We start from the raw sequence: 16,329 nt of genomic DNA, 5'->3' as shown, positions 1-16,329 counted from the left end.
TTTCTCCTATTACCCATGTTGCATCTGAAACTGTCTTGCACTCTGAAAGCCACAGTCCAAGGTCACATCTTTCATCAATGAAAGCAAAGTCTGTTTGGAAATTATGATCTCCCCAGGTCACTATATCAAATTAAGGTAGCAATTATCAACAGTCCAACCAGAAAGTTAAAGTCTGCCACCAATTGTTCAGCATTCTATTACGTGATATAGTAGCTACCACTTTTCTCTCCCAAATGCCACAGGCTATGAAATTCTAAGCAGTTTTCTCAAAGGCTTCACCATAGCTATCCATGTCTGTCATCTGCAGGCTGAATTGCTATGATGTACCTTCTGCAGAGCTACAGACCATGCAGAGTGGCTATAAACACATTCCAAATTAWATGTCTGTCTAATGAGAAATCCATCTGTCTATACATTCACGAGCACCTATCAGCTAGCTAAAAATGCATCTGCCTACTTTTCTTCCAGCATCCACTTCAGAGTTTTTTTGTTGTTATTGTGGTTAATAGTTGTCTGGTATGATCTTAGAATTCTATTCATTTCTGGGAGGAATACATGCTTAAAATTTAAAATAGGTAAGACATTATTTACATTGTCTGCTCCCTGCATTACATATGTTAATGTAACTAAGATTACACAAAACACATAGCTAGCCAGTTCTCAGAACTGAAATCAAAGTATTATCAGTAGGTTAATGAATTCATCCCAACACCYGCCCAAACAGAATCCACACAGGAGATATCCAGAGAACAATAAAAACTCATTTACAAAAACACCTCCAAATTATTTGTGCTGCAAGCTTTTTAAAGCGACTAACACAAAAGAAAAATCTTAGAATACTTAGAGCAGCACACTTTCTCCCAAGATGCCTCTGAATGTGAAACAGGCTACTTTCCAAGGCCCTGTTTTGATCTCTGTTACATCCCTTCTCTTGACCCAGTTATATCGTAACAGCTGTGGCAAATGCCAAATCATAATGGCCAGGCAAACACTAAGGATACAAACTGCTAACTGTGCAAATATGAAGAGATGAAACTGAGGGCCTATTTCTATGACTTAACTTCTTACATCCTCCATCTGCTTAAATTAGTGAAAGACTCAAAAGAGGGGCCATGTACTTCTGCATAATGTCTCAAACTAAGTGCTTACACTGAGGGTTACCTCACCAGAGGCACTAGTGCTTCAATTTTCCTAACAGTACTAAAAAAAAGCAATGTACAAGAAATATTTTCATGATGGAATCTGTACCCGATATCCATTGAAGGTGAGAAGCATTTCCCTACCTACGTTCATGTTTAATAATGTATTACCAATTCAAGGAATTAGTAACAGTTCTATGTTCGGACCCCATTTTTAGGTCCAATTTTTAACTAACTTTATAGTATAGATACCTAGCATGTAAAGTCTGACATGCTAGTTCAATRTTCCAATACAGTTTTAAAAATCTTTCCAAATAAGGGCTTCAATAGGAGGAAAAAAGAACAGAAAAGAAAAAAAAAAGTGGCTATTAGCATATTTCTAACTTAGTGCATGTCTTTTTCTGATCTAATGGAACTTCCCTCGTGAGGAATGACAGCAGAGATTTCAAGTTTTGAGGCTACAATGGCATTTACAAGTAGATGTGTCAGAGCAGGTTAAGTTAAGGCAAAGTCACATAAAGGATTTTTACTGGAAGATAAAAGAGAAGTTTTAAGAGTTTGCAGTGCCTTGGGAAAATATGAGTCCAATAACATTCTGCAGATCAAACAGATGTCCACAAAAGTTAAGTCAAACAAATAGCAAGTCATACAAGTGTATTAAACATCAACCATTCAAATGTAATGAAAAAGAGAAATTCCTCAACCCTTTCAAATGGCCTCTTCTTCCCCAAGTGTTTTATTATCAGTTCAGTTAAAGACAGACTCAACATATGTAACTTGGGATACTTAGCCAAGTAGTAATGCTTTAAAAGAAGACTTGTTTATTACAAAGCAATGCAAAGGTTGTATCTACACACGCACACATATATATATAACGTAACACACATAGAACACAAAAAATGTGTTTATGTGAGTGCGTAAATATATATAAGTATATATCAATCCTTTTCCTATCACAGACCTCAACTACCTATTTTCACAGAAGCAGCTGGAAGCATGCTTAAAGATACGTGATTTCTAATGCTAACAAAATTTTTTTATTGAGGCCATATTACTTCAGCTGCTGCCACCAATATAAAGTCAACTCAGCACTACTGCTGTATTGTTTGTCCCTTTTAAAGTAAGTGGCTATAACGCTGCTCCAAACTGTCCACTGTGAACATAGCCTTGGAAAGTCCTTTGCTTATACCTGACCAGTGAGAAAGACAGCATACGCATGCAATTTAATGCACCGAAGTGGAATTTTCAGAATTTTGGAAGAAGGACAAAACATACGACTGATCACACACCTTGCCTTTGCCCTGCAGCAAGTTTGCAGTATATTGAGGCTGAAACACACAAGGCTTCTCTCCTCTGAAAGGTAGAGCCCAYTGAGATGGAAGTCACAAAGTTATACAACAAAGGCTGAATGACTACACATTATGAAAGTGCATCACATAATTCCTCATCCCAAACGGTGATAACAACAGTATGATGCTTTAGAGTTACTTCACAGGTGTGAAATAYGTAACGGGTGATGATTCTTCCTGAATTCAAGACAATAAACTAAAGAACAATACTTTGGAATGAAGAGGAAATAGTAAGGAAGAAAGTGGAAAGCAGAGAAGAAAGAAAAGTATTAAAAATACCACAGAACTACACCAAAATGTAGAGAACAACATCCATCATGGACAAATTGTCCTTGATTATCTTTCTTCTTTTTGGTACTCTTCAGTCCTACAACGTTACCAAAACAAGCAAGAAAATACGGTCATTGCTGTATTTTTGAAATAATTTTAACGTGGTCCTTCATTAAGATCACTGTCCATTTTCAACAGGCCACGTCATTAAGTCCCTTTTACAGGGACTTTAATGTAATTCTAGTCTCAGAGTCAAAATAATCATACTGTCCTGCACTTACAAGAGGTGCTTAAAACACTTCTGGATTAGATTTCATCTTTTCACTTCAGACCTCACAAAAATTGTTTAATTTGCCATCCACGTACAAAAAGGAACACTTCTGCTGTCCCGGCTTTATAGAACTCTTAAAATACTATCACATAAGAAGATTTCTGAAATGCATTGTAACTGCAGCATTCTGTATGTTCTTTCTTCACATCCATTCAGCAGAGACACAGATAGCCTCACCTCGCATCCTTCACATATCTATCTGCTCCCCATGCTCCCCCAAAGTAAAGCAAAACCATGCTTTGATCTTGAACCAGAAATGTGCTGGAAAGTTAGTAAGCAAAAACCTTTTCTTGTGCTATGTTCCCATCATTATTTTTATTAAACACAGCCCTAGTAACAGGGTAGGCTTCATAAGACTAGTGAAACCAACAAACAAGGAAAAGTGATTGCATTCTACAAGGTACAGCTTGAAAGCAGCGCTATCTGAAGTTGCTCAGGTGGCAAGAAATGACTGATGGGGTGCCATACTTTTAAATTGTATTGCAAAAAAAAATAGATTTAAGATAATACCTTACTTTGATGACTGTGATTAAAAAAGTGGGACTCGTATCCAGCTGATCTAAAAAAAATGGATTTTATCAACATGCAATTTAACATCTTAACCCACCTACTGCTTCAGAACTCTCAGATGTAACTAACCATTCCTTCACATTTGATAAAAGGAAAGTAAGAGATATAGATGCATTTTCATGCACATCTTATACACTACTAATCAACATACATTAATGACTTTTGTTTTCCGAAGTTAATGTTGAAACTACTGTGGCTAATGCTCTTGACTTAAGCAAAAAAAAMCTTTGATTTATAATGAAGCCTGACTCAAGAATAGCAAGAAATTCCAATCAAAGAATGGGACACAAAAGTGCTAGGTATTCTATGCTGTAGAAAGATCTGTGTTAATTCATTACAATAAAACATTAATGAAAATCATATGTATTATGATTCTTAGAATGTTTCTTAAGACATAGAGCAAGAAAAAAAAACAAGTCACTGAAATCTGTAACTACAGAATTCAGACCTATTTCATTTCCTATGAAAGGGGCAACTGTAGAAATACTACTCTGATCACGGTTTAAAAAAACCAAGAAACTGGGGTTTTCTCTCTTGAACATTAGTTCGATTCTTAGGGTAATTTCTGACTTTTAAAATAGCTGGATGGTTAGCCAAGTGAATTGGAGAAGAGGAGGAAAATGGGCTAAGGTACCTTACTATCCAGACACAAAGTCTACAAGGCAATGAGCACTTTAGAAGACAAGATCAGGATGGTCAGCATTTATCTTTAAAAGGTCTGATCAAAAGGTGAAAAAGAGAAATCAGGCTTGTAAATAAAAGCTGGCTTTAATGGGTTATCAAGCCAGATAGAACAACTGGGTCACCTACTCTGACCCCCTTTAATAGTGGCCCATRCTCCATTTCATAAATTTTCACGTGCACTCAGCTTGATAACGTCAGGTCAATTGAAGTATATCGTGAAAAAAAGATATCTGGTCCCGTTCTGAAGATATAAATACATTAAAAAATCCAGAAACACATGATGAACTGCTAGAATAAATTATATCCATGCAGCTTCATAAAATACACTTTTGGGAACAGGGAAGAGGAATAGTAGAAAAGAAAGTTATGGTTGCTCCCAAATCACAGAAAAACAGCTTATTTCAAGTGTTCTTAATACCTTTAAAGATTTTACTCCATAAATGCCTGAAAAGATAAAACAGAGCATCTCTCTGCAGGTATGTAACATCCTGTTACACAGCAACAGTCAGCATGAAATCATCYTTCTTGCAACAGCACAAATACGAAGACGAAATATATATCTCATTTATGTAATGTAATACTTTGCCAGGTAGCTGAATTATGTTTGAAATATTATAAATATATAGAGAGTCTAAGTTTTGCCATGATTTCATAACCAATTAATTTTAAGGATGTTCATTTCAGATTCACGATATAAAACCTCACGTATAGCAACATATTTTTCACAGTAACTTGAAGCAGTATATGAAATTTAAGCAGGAAGGAAGAATGCTATCTTTGGCATTATATGAAATGTGTTTAGTTTTCAATATTAAATTATTTAAGCTTGAGGCAATAATATTATGCTTAGGATGCATTTAAAAGCTTTTCAGCCRAAGTGTTTGCTATTCATTGCATATTTCAAAGATACTGAGAGGGCTGGATTTTAAATGTAGAAACTTTGGCTTAATGTCTTAAATAAGGAGCACACTCTTCCATTGAACACATCATATTTTAGAACTTTCACACAGGTTATTGAAGTACAGTATATCTATTTGCCTGTGAAACTCAAAACTTTTATAGTATTTGCATAACAACTTAGCTATGGACAAATATGTTGTCTACAGATTATTTTATGAGAGCAAATCAATCATCCAGAAATTATTTTTCAGATTCAAAAGCAGGTAACTACATGAATTTATTTAAATTTTGCCTCAGTCAAGATCAGAGACGACATAGCCTAATTATACCTGGACTACTGCACTTTAGAAAGCCATTTTAAAAGCAGGAAGCAACAAAATTTAGCCATAATACCCATGGGGGGGGAGGGGGGGAGGGAACACAAATACAAACTTCAGGCCAGTCAGCTATGTTGCAGGATTTGACTAATTGATACTTTTGTATTAGTAACAGTTTGATGCATTCAATTTTAAATTATTTTGTAAATAATCCGTAAGTTAGAACTTCAGTTTTATTTTCTAAACATCACTACAAATCCAAACGTTGGAAGAATGAACATAAACAAGAGTAGTGACCACTACCTTTAAGTGGTAGTTTTGTTAATACTTCAAGTATTAAAGCCTGTTAAATGAAGGAGCGTACTTAACAGAAATCTGCCTCTTTCACAGCACTTTGTTTAAATGGATTTTCATTCTTTTCCCAGTTGCCTGGAAAAAGGTTCTCTAAGAAGTACCAAATCTGCTAACAATGTTCCCAGAAGATGCAATGATATTATATGAATTCACAGAATGCATTTGCAATAAAGCAACTGAATCCTGTGACTTTCAAGAGTTGAAGACTTCTTTCTTCCTATGTAAAAAGAAGTGTCCAAAAAATAACTCCTCCTGCCCTTTTTTTGTTTTGTTTATACACATATTTATTCAAACAYGTGCACTGTATACATAGTAAGTGGCAACTCATTGTAACAAATAAGCAAAAAGAATTATGTAAAGGAAATCTCTTTGTAACAGTGGCATCCATGAGATGCTGAAAAAGGAAATAAACAGGTACATCTAGCTGTAATTAACCGACAGCAGAAAACATTCTTCCAACTCTCTCCACATCTTCAAAGACTCAAAGCATATGTGAAGACCAAGCAGCTCCTCATCTTGAGCAACGAGACAGAATGGAAACTAATACAGGAATGCAGGAAGAGCACATTGACCAAACATCTCATGAGCAACTTGCCACACCTACCTGCAGCTCCTTTACAACTCGTTTGATGAGGTAAGTCCCAAGTTCAACACCTTGAAGTCCCTGCTGAGTCAAACTGATTGAATAAAAAATTGCTGTTGTAATTTTGTCCAGATCTTCTGTTTCTATAGGGGAAACTTCCTTCACTATGGCCTGGGAAAATAAGAATTAAAAAAAAGTTAGTAGTAGTTATTAGTATCATTAAGGGGGACAGCGTTGTTATTCTCAACTTTCAAATGTATTAACACTTTTCCCACTGTTTTATTCAGTGTCCTCTGTGAGAAACAGTAAAATTCTAGTCAAAAATAAAAAGTAGAAAGAAGACCTGCTTACCTATTAGCAAGTACGAAAAGTAATAATTGTACAGATTTTTGAAAACAATCATAATTTGCTTTGAAGTTTTAATCTCATTTACTATCTTTTCTTATACCACCTGCACTTGAGCAAAAACCCATAACAATTTATGCAGTATAACAGATATTCAGAGAATCCCTGTAATTTCTTAAGAGGAAAGCCACCTCTCATTTCTTAAAAAGATAATGCTAATTTGACAGCCCTAAAAAAAATACTTTCTGCAAACAAAAATGCCTCCATTTTCAGTTTCTAAATACTGAGACTTCATATATAGGCAATTTTACCATGCACAGCAAAGAAGGTTGGGTGCAGTAAGGAAAAGAAAAATTTGTACAATATGGATTAAAACACAATGATCTCAGAGATGATTTCTCAAGAAAAATACATCCATGGAACTAACTACAACACAATCATTTTTTTCCCTTAAATTAGGACACCATCAGGACCACATAACACACACTGTTTTTCAAAATTATAGGAGTAACAAATATTCCCAAAGCATTCGGAATTTTGGTTTCTAAAAGGTACGTATTTCAATTTGAGCACTTTGCTGTGAACTGAACATATCAGTGACAGTACCTGGATGCTGCTGGAGAWTTCACTGGTTAGTGCCACATGCAAGACTATCAATGGTTCTCCTGGAATTGCACAGTGAGAAAAAAAGTAGCACCTTCTATATGACCCAACTCGACGCTTCATATCAAGCCAGTTTCTAACAGGATGCACGGCTTCAGAACTCAACGGAAAAAAGAAATTATATTTTTCATTTTAAAAYTGAAGTCAGCTGATCACCATACAAGCTCAGTACTCTTCCCGATATCAATGACTATCAGATCAAAAAATGAGAATCAGGCTATAAGTGAAAAAAGTACAAATCCATCCCAAAACTGTGATGAAGCTGATTATAAAGTGTATCTTGCATATCCAATTCTCTCTAGCTTTCTTTAGGGTATGTTCATTACATATCTCAGATCTCACTTGCACTTTGTGTTCAACACATTATACCAGATTCAGATCACTATATCACTGAAGGAGTCTGGACATACTTCTCTTCAGGAATTATTTTTCTCAACTACAAAACCAATAACACAATCATCCTTGTAAAACACTTCAAAATTTTCATGTGAAAGCGCAGTCTTTTCCAACAGTAATACTGTCTGGTAAAAGTTCAATCTGACATGCATTTCAAAATATTTCTGCTCTCCTACTCCAAACTATTCTAAAACATGTTTGTCACTGGCACAACAACCCCCACACTATGGTGTCTTTTTTTTTTCCTGAAAGGATCTAGATGACAGTCAAGGGTAGTTTGTAAATTATTCTTTCAGAAGGTTCATGTAATGTACTGTGTAAAAACAAGAGGTGACATGTTTCACTTCAACCATTTTTAGTACCTTATCCAAATGCTTTAATATATCATCTTCAACAATAAATACACTTAGTTGAAATTAAACACATTCAAATTTCTGTTAGCACTCSCACAATCACGTCTTCAAGGAATCACTCAGTGTTCTTTTCCCTATTACTTACTGAAAGAGTCTAATGTGTATGCCAAAATACCCTGAAGACTAAGTGAGATATTACTAGTTACTTTTGTTTTGAAAATCTAGGTTATGTAAGCATTGTTTTCTTTACCTCACTGACATTTACGTCATATACCTTCACAACTCCTTCTTTAGAGATTCAAGTTTTTCAATGACAAAGCATCAAACAGCGTAATTTTTATTCAGTCATCTACTTGATCAATACAATTTTGAATATTTTAAAGAAAGTTAGAAATAAATGTTTTAATTTTAAGACATAATTCGGGGGCAGGGGGGAGGGAGGTGCTCTATCCATACAGAGTTCACAACTGATTCTGGGCAGCTCACCTGACTGTTTTCCAGATAGGATGGTAAGCCTCACTACGTTAGAAGTAAAAAATGCTATGGAGTGTTCTGCCTCCCAKGCTGCATCAGACTTCGTAAGTATTGGTTCTTCACCAATTTTGTCACTCAGGGATGATGGAAGAGAGAAGGTGGCAGTGGTTATGGAGGTGGCAGCAGGAGCTGAAAGGGAGCGTGAGAAAGCAGTGCAGCAAGGATCTTGCTTTGCAGAAAAAGTAACAGCGGCACCTCTGGGAATGTGAAGAACAACTAAGTAGGAGGGAAGGAAACCAACCTAATTGGAAAACGAATCAAATTACAGGACTATGGTCCTCTTCACTGTTTACTTAATTCAGATTTAAAAAGAGTGCTCTTTAGTGAGTTCAATGTGACTATTGCTTAATGATATTACTGTTCAGTATTGAAAAGCGTATCTTGAAAATAGCGGATCTGTACAATCATGTCTGCAGAAAGTTCCCATCAGCAAGTGTTAGCAATTTTTAGCACTTACTCGCTAATTTTTTGGAGTACTTCACAAGGTGATTGCCAAGTGACCCGTTCCAAATTTAGGAATCCTGTTGAAAACCATTCTGAAAGCATGTTCTTTAGAACTCCATTCATTTCCTGCAAAAAAAAGAAAAATTGATTCTTTTGATAAATCAGCTAGGTGGAACCTAAGAACGTGAGCGAAGACAGTCTCGATTGTTTCAAAATACCACTGAGAACTTTGGGGAAATGAATGCTTCTGAGAAGATTAATTGCATAACAGCTCAAGCTTTCTTCATACAGAACTAAAACAATGCAAATATTTACCAGATACAATGAATTTACAGTCAGTAGTAAACTGCAGATAGGGAAATGGAAGAGAATGCAAAACAAAGATGAAAAGAAGATACTAAATAGAAGTATYTGAAGTCCTGACAATCAAGCAGCAGTTACAGAGCTGCTCAGATGCATTAATTTAAATGCTATGAAATAAATCATGGGAAATTTGACCAAAACAGGGACTTGAAATTTCTGCTACCTGTATTACTTTTAGTTGTCTAAAATTTCTCATTTGAGTTTAGAAAGACTTCTTGAACTCAGCTCAGCATGGATACCTCTTTAAGATAGAGCTTCTCTATTTCTTTCTTATGTTGCTTTGCCTATARGATACAATATGATACTACCAACAACTCACCAGCAGCTTGGTCAGAACTTTAGGCTTACCTGAACACAACTTTTAAAAATCAGAAACTCCTAAGGTTCTTTTCAGACCTTTATTAAATAGCCAGTGCTACACAAGAGAGACAAAAATTATGTTCCAATGTACTTTGCTACATTTAAGGAAAAACAACAGAAGCAAAATATAAATCCATCCAGAAACTAACAATTACTACTTGAAACATCCTTCCAGGGTTGAATTATAGTCTCAGAACTTTCCTATGAAAGCAAAAAGTACTTCATATTACATTCTAAAAGATGAAAGTCATAGAGGCACTTTTTAACAGACACACATCAAAGAGGGCTCCCGTTGGCCAAAAGTAATTGCTTTAAATATTCCAAGATGGAAAAAAAAAATACTTCAATACGAGACACACTCTGACAGTACACCTTAGGGTAGCAGTAATCTACACAGGCAAAACAGTATTTTGTCTGATGTTTCTGCGCTAGTGGATTAGAAGAGAAAGTGGCAGGTAAAACAAGCTGTATTCAAAAACCAAATAAAATAAAAAATAAAAAGCCCAGAATTGTCTGCATTCAAGCATGTACATGAAGGGCTCAGCGCTCCTTCTGGCATGGCTAGGTCACTCAGGAATTGCAACACAGCTTGCATCACCAACAGCTTTATTGGCAAAAGTTGAATCTTAGCTGAACTGTCTCACATACTGAGTTGTCTGTTTCTTTTTTTTTTTTTTCCTCCCCCCCACCCAAATACATTTTTCCACTCTACCTATACAGGTGTAACTCAAGAAGTGCATTCTGATTGCTTTGTTTATTCTGGCTTTAAGGTAGTTCCCTTGTGAATCCTTGTTTCTGCACAGCTCTGAAGTTTTTCAAAATAACTATAAATCATTTTGAGCAGATATCCCTAGGGGTAGTGAAAGTCTCTATGTATTTCAGGGTTGTTTGTTTTCTTTCCTTTTGTAAGGGCACTCCGTGAGCCAGAAAAATAAGCTAGAGTTGTCAGAGCCGGGGTCAAACTAACAGCTTCCTATAGCTCTCCTGTCATCCATCTGCTTTCTGAAACACCAACACTATTGCAAGCTGYAGTCCAACAGCTGGTAAGGAAAACTGCTGATGGCTGCACTCCTGCTAGTCACTACTTCAAACACACCGCAATGCATCTACTGGCAGTAACATGGCTCAAATGGCAACAACCAACTTGGGAGAAAGACAGTTACACTACAGGGAAATTGGTAGAACTGGACAACWAACGAATCTGATACATTTTGCTTTTCTGAAGCAGCTACAGGTTTAAAAAAAGCACACTCCCTACAAGGGGATGTAACGATGCACAACTCTGAACTGAAGGTTATTTTTGAAGGTGTAGGATATTATAGAAGTACTTTAAGATACAGTGGTATAAAAACAGTGCAACTTTAACCAYAGAAGAAAGTAATGGCATGAATATTGTTTGTAGATTACTTAAATTGAGCTSTAATTCCTATCAGTTGTAAATAATAATGCTTTATAATACTACAGTGCAGTCTGAAGCTGAAAAAATTACATCTGTTGACAAAATTTAGTATAGAAAGACATTAAGTACTTTACACTATCCAAAATCATGTTTAATACAAGCCATCTGAACAAAATGTTGTGTTTAATATCAAACTATGTCCTAAGTCTCTGAAAAGTTCAATTCGAATGTTAACATTCTCAAGTTAGGTTCACTTATTTCATAGATTTAGTGGTAAGTAAATTCTTACTTTCATCTCAGAGGCCTTTCTAGTCAAATTACATTACATTTATCTTTGCAAAGAAAAGAATTGGAGATATTTTATTAAAAAAAAATAAAGAATACCAAACATTTGTTATTCCACATCCCAATTTTAAAGTTGTGCAATGAGGCACACTCAGATTAGCATTTAAAATTACACAGTTATATTTTGGTTTCTATTAGATGAGTATAGTAAGTGTGATTTTTTTTCATTCCATGTTTTTGCTRTAAGACAGGAAAATACAGACTTTTTGATCTTCATATGACCTCCATATTTTGGGGAGCAACAAAATGGGAAAACTCTTAGAGAAAATATAGATTAAAAGCTTTGATTAAGACAATCTGCCTCTCTGATGAAAGAGCTATTTCACTTTCCCTCTTAAGCAAATAAAAACTCTATAATGAAAATTCACATACAGATACTCATAAACGTAGTATTAAACAGCAGTAACTAACACTCCATGTATATCAAATAGCTGGCTCAGYTACTGCTAGTTGCTCATTAAGTATCTGACAATACTATATAAAAAACAATGGTAATTGTCTAACCTTTCACAATTCAGGAAGCTTTTTCCACGGCCTTGGAAAGTTTGAAGTTTTAAGCCTGATCTGCCTCATTCAGGCACAGTGATCTATATACCTATTTTGATTTTGCTGAGTATTTCAGAGTTTCTTCAATTTTTTTTCAAATTAGTTTCAGCATATAGATACAGAATCCTGTTGGTGAGATACTGAAAGATCAGCTCATCAGCAAAATGGCATTATACAATGTCACAAAAATAAAAGTGGATTGTTTTTCTGCTTCCTGCATTGCTAATACTACTTCAGAAAAAAAGAGCCATAGAAGCTAGTGACGTTTTCAGCACTACCACTGTATTTTTCATCTCCCCTTTTTTCACAGTTTTTCTATGCTTTAGACAATGAGTAAAATATGCAGAAATATTTTCAAGCGACTTTATCACCTGTAAACGTTAGTTTACTGAAATCTGTTCAACAAACAGAACACAATCAACCAGCAACAGGTGGTTCATCAACCAGCATCTAACAATGCAAACTGCTTGAGCATATATAAGAATACTTCATGCTACAGTAGTGGCTAAACCTCATTTTAGCAGCYCTTTCAACATGCAAAGTAGAGATTAAGGGTTGCCTAAGAAATATTTTAGATAGTTTAGGCAAAAACAAAATCCCAGTAGGCTTGATAATGCATTCTGTAATTTTCCTCCAGCATCAAGAACAAGTCAACGTGCTATCGAGTGCAAAAAAAGACTACAAGAATAGTTACAYGTAACAAAGCCTGATCATATTACATGGCATGAAACCAAGACTGTATTTTGAGAAGAAAATGCAACAAAATGCTTATGACACCCTTTATATTGAAGCTYTAATTCTGCAGACAACATTTTCCCACATTCAAATGGATTGCAGTATGTTTCTGAATATACTGTATCAGCTGATACCTATGCATTCAGCTGTTTTATACAGATTTTTATCCTGCTAATTTTTGCAAAATTCATTTGTTTTTACTTAAGATGATACAACGGGATGTGGAAATTGATTACAGATCATTATTAAGTTATGTGATGTTTGTTACCCATCTTAATTGGCAAATAATCTTACCAACTTTTGCTGCCATTTCAGTTATATGGTGATCACGTTTAATTCACAAATACACTGTATTTTCCTGSCAAATTTAAGAACCCAGCAGCGACACAAAAACCATCTTTTTCTTGTTCAGCTTATTTTGAGTGTGAATGTTGACAAGCCAGTTGTGCTCAGTGTATCTGCGCAAGTCACTGTCTTCTTTCACTGCCTGCTGGGAAGCCCTATCACCAAATAGCTGCCACTACCTTCTGCTACACTGCTCCTGCTGTCAGAACCACAGCATCACACTGCTTCACATCACCTCCAGCAATGTCCTACCTCATCCATTTCCTTCACAGGCCTAACCTGAGTCCTGACAACTCCTTTCTCCTGGTGATATCCTTCACCCCCAGCACGAGGTGGTTGCTCTGTTGCTTGTGGTGCTATATGAGGCTCGTGAGTCACGCTGGTGCCCATCGCTATTCTGCTGAGCTTGAGGGCAYGTCACCACCTGCACGACCTTATGCCATGCTGCGCCAGTGCGGCGCTTCTTCCCTTACCACAACACGACCCTTTGGCAGGTCTCCTACTGCCTGCAAAGCACCTGGGACGCCCCAAGCCGCGTCCCCTCCAGCCCTCACCTTGACGTGCGGCCCGTCCACCGCCTTGGTGGCCAGCCCGTCCACCAGGTCGCCCCTCAGCTCCACCAGGAAGCGGAGCCCGCCCTCGAGGCGGCCCAGGTGCTGGAAGAGGCCGCGGTACCGGGGGTTGAGGTAGTAGCGGAGCCGGTCCTCGGCCTGCAGCAGGGCTCCCGGCTCCCTGCCCTGCTCGCGGGCCTGCAGCACCTTGGCGCTGAACTCCGCCACGCGGCCGTGGTCCACGCCGAAGTCGCGGGCCAGGCGGGTGAGGAGCTCGGCGCGGCCCGGCCCGGCCGCCAGGCCGCGGTAGTAGCGCACGAACTCGGCGCCGCGCAGCTCCGCCGGCGGCGGCGCCTTCTCCTTGGTCTCGTAGGGCGGCAGCGGCGGCACGGAGCGGCTCAGCAGCTCCTCCATGCCCGCGGCGCCCGCCGGGCCGCGGCGCGGGCCGGCCGCCATCGAGACGCGGCGCAGCCCCCGCGGCGCAGCCCAGGGCCGGCGCAGGAGCCGCCGCGGGCTCAGGCAGGGGCCCAGGCGGCTCATTCCGCCTCTCGCGACAGACGGCGAAACGCCCGGCACCCGGCCAGGCCGCAGCACCGCCTCCGGGCCCAGAGGGGGCGGGCTGATTGGCTGGCGCTGCAGACTGCCAGTCCTGCCCGCCAATCGGAAGCGAGAATGGGAAGCGCGTGAGGTGCGGCACGGGGTGTAGAAGAGGGTGGTTTGGCCGCCATTTTGAGTGTGGCACAGAGCGCGGCGGGCCTCCCTGAGGCGTTGCGCAGTCTTGCAAATTCTGTGCCCTTTAGTACGCGCAGCGGAAAAAAACTCAGGAATAAAGCTAAATAAATACATATCGTTCCTGGTTCTAGCACTCCAAGCTTACAGAGATGTCTCCTGCTGACATCCTTCCTGCCTCCATCCTTACTGTTGGTCCATGCCCATCAAAACAAGCGCAGCAGAAGGTCAGATGGATTTCAGTGAGATTAGGACTGAGCGCCAATTCTCCTGATCCTCCTGAGGAGCACAAGGAATTCTTGTTTCTCAACAATTTAAATAAAAATTGAGGACAGAATCAAGCCTTTTCTGCCAGTGGAAAAAACAGACATAAAAATGGAGCATTACTATTAGTATGCAGTCTAATTAAATTTTTTTAGAACTTTATGCTGCAGCATCCACGGAGCAAAATAATAAATTATTCCAGCAGTATAGCACTGGGGAAYTGAGGGTCATAAGCTTGAATACCTGTAAGGAAGGGAAAGTATGACTCAGAAGCATTGAAAGATACAAAAAATACTTAAAAATTTGGATTCCAGAGGCAATGAACTAGGTTTCAGAAATTCCCATAACAACTTTACAACTTCATTTTCAGCAAAGGTAAAAGCCCTTAAATTTAGCTGGTTAGTCRTTCGCTCCTAGGGGAAATGTGGACTGTCACAGCAAGCTTCTGTCTGTGTGAGATCTCAAGCTGGTATTTTCAGGTGGGCAAAGGAACCGGTGAGCAAGTTCTTTCACCAGCTAACATGCTGGTGCTTGTACATGTACTGCTTACAAACAGCAATGCTGCACTTTTTAGTGGGTATCCGTTACCTAAGCACACCTTTTTTCCATTTGAAAACCAAACCAAAATATTATTTGGCAATGCTCTGTAACAAGATGTAAACAGACCTTTTTTTTTTAATCAAGGACAATTAGAAATTAAGCTTTTCTCTCCATATGTTTTCTAAGTTACATAATAATGATTTTAGTATGCTTATCTGTTTGTCAGATGTACGATAATATAATAAACCTCTCCTAAAAACCATCATGTACTAATTCTGTTAAGATAAGCCTCAAATTTGTGTCAAAGGTCTACTTAAGCCTAGTTGGTCCATCTGGCTGTTTCTGTTAATGTGCTTCAGCTTCTGAAACAACAGTGTGGAAGAACTGCTTTCGACTCATCAGCCAGAAAACCTAGCTGCCTTATACACACAGCGGTCTGCAGGAAGTCACCTCAATCACAATCCTGTAACCACGGTGAAGAAAATGAAATCAAGTCATTAAGGCATTTACCAAAAGGCTTGTAAGAAGCCTTATGCACCAGTTCACCCTCCATATGATTCAATGATCCCTGGAAATTTCGAGAAGCCCAGGGCTGAGCTGTTAATACAGGGAGGGCAGCGGTGGAAGTTGATGGCTCACAACCTCCCAAGAAACAGGCAGCATTTCTGAGGATCAAGTCCAACATTTTCAGCTTTGAAAAATCCTAAGTGGAATCTCTTTTATTCCTTTCATTTTGACAACCCTCTTAAATTGGCCTCAGCTACTATTCTTACAATAACATAGTTTTCTTGCATGAACCACAAGGCTATAAAGATGAGCTACCTATATTGTTCACCTGCAGAAAACATTGTGGTGTGAGCTATAAGGCTTTGTGAAATAAGACATTCATTTTGAAATCTGCTGCTCCTTCTTTTTTTACC

At 38.3% G+C, this 16,329-nt stretch overlaps 1 protein-coding gene across 1 annotated transcript in view; it reads right to left on the bottom strand.

Annotated features, from left to right (window-relative positions):
- Window positions 1-14,440, bottom strand: part of MLYCD (malonyl-CoA decarboxylase) — a 19,322-nt gene extending 4,882 nt beyond the window's left edge. The window contains exons 1-4 of the mRNA XM_085306411.1: window positions 13,880-14,440; window positions 9,246-9,358; window positions 7,449-7,605; window positions 6,519-6,668 (exon numbers count right to left, since the gene is read on the bottom strand). Coding sequence (XP_085162537.1) covers window positions 6,519-6,668; window positions 7,449-7,605; window positions 9,246-9,358; window positions 13,880-14,416 — 957 coding nt within the window. The 5' untranslated portion in view covers window positions 14,417-14,440. The remainder of the gene's footprint in view (window positions 1-6,518; window positions 6,669-7,448; window positions 7,606-9,245; window positions 9,359-13,879) is intronic.
- Between the last annotated feature and the right edge of the window lie 1,889 nt (window positions 14,441-16,329).

The sequence above is a fragment of the Rhea americana genome, unplaced genomic scaffold, assembly GCF_003343005.1.
Source record: "Rhea americana isolate MKP2758 unplaced genomic scaffold, rheAme1 scaffold_24, whole genome shotgun sequence".
Lineage (NCBI taxonomy): Eukaryota > Metazoa > Chordata > Aves > Rheiformes > Rheidae > Rhea > Rhea americana.
Note: the sequence above shows the minus strand (reverse complement) of the source record. Positions and strands in the feature narration are given on the sequence as shown.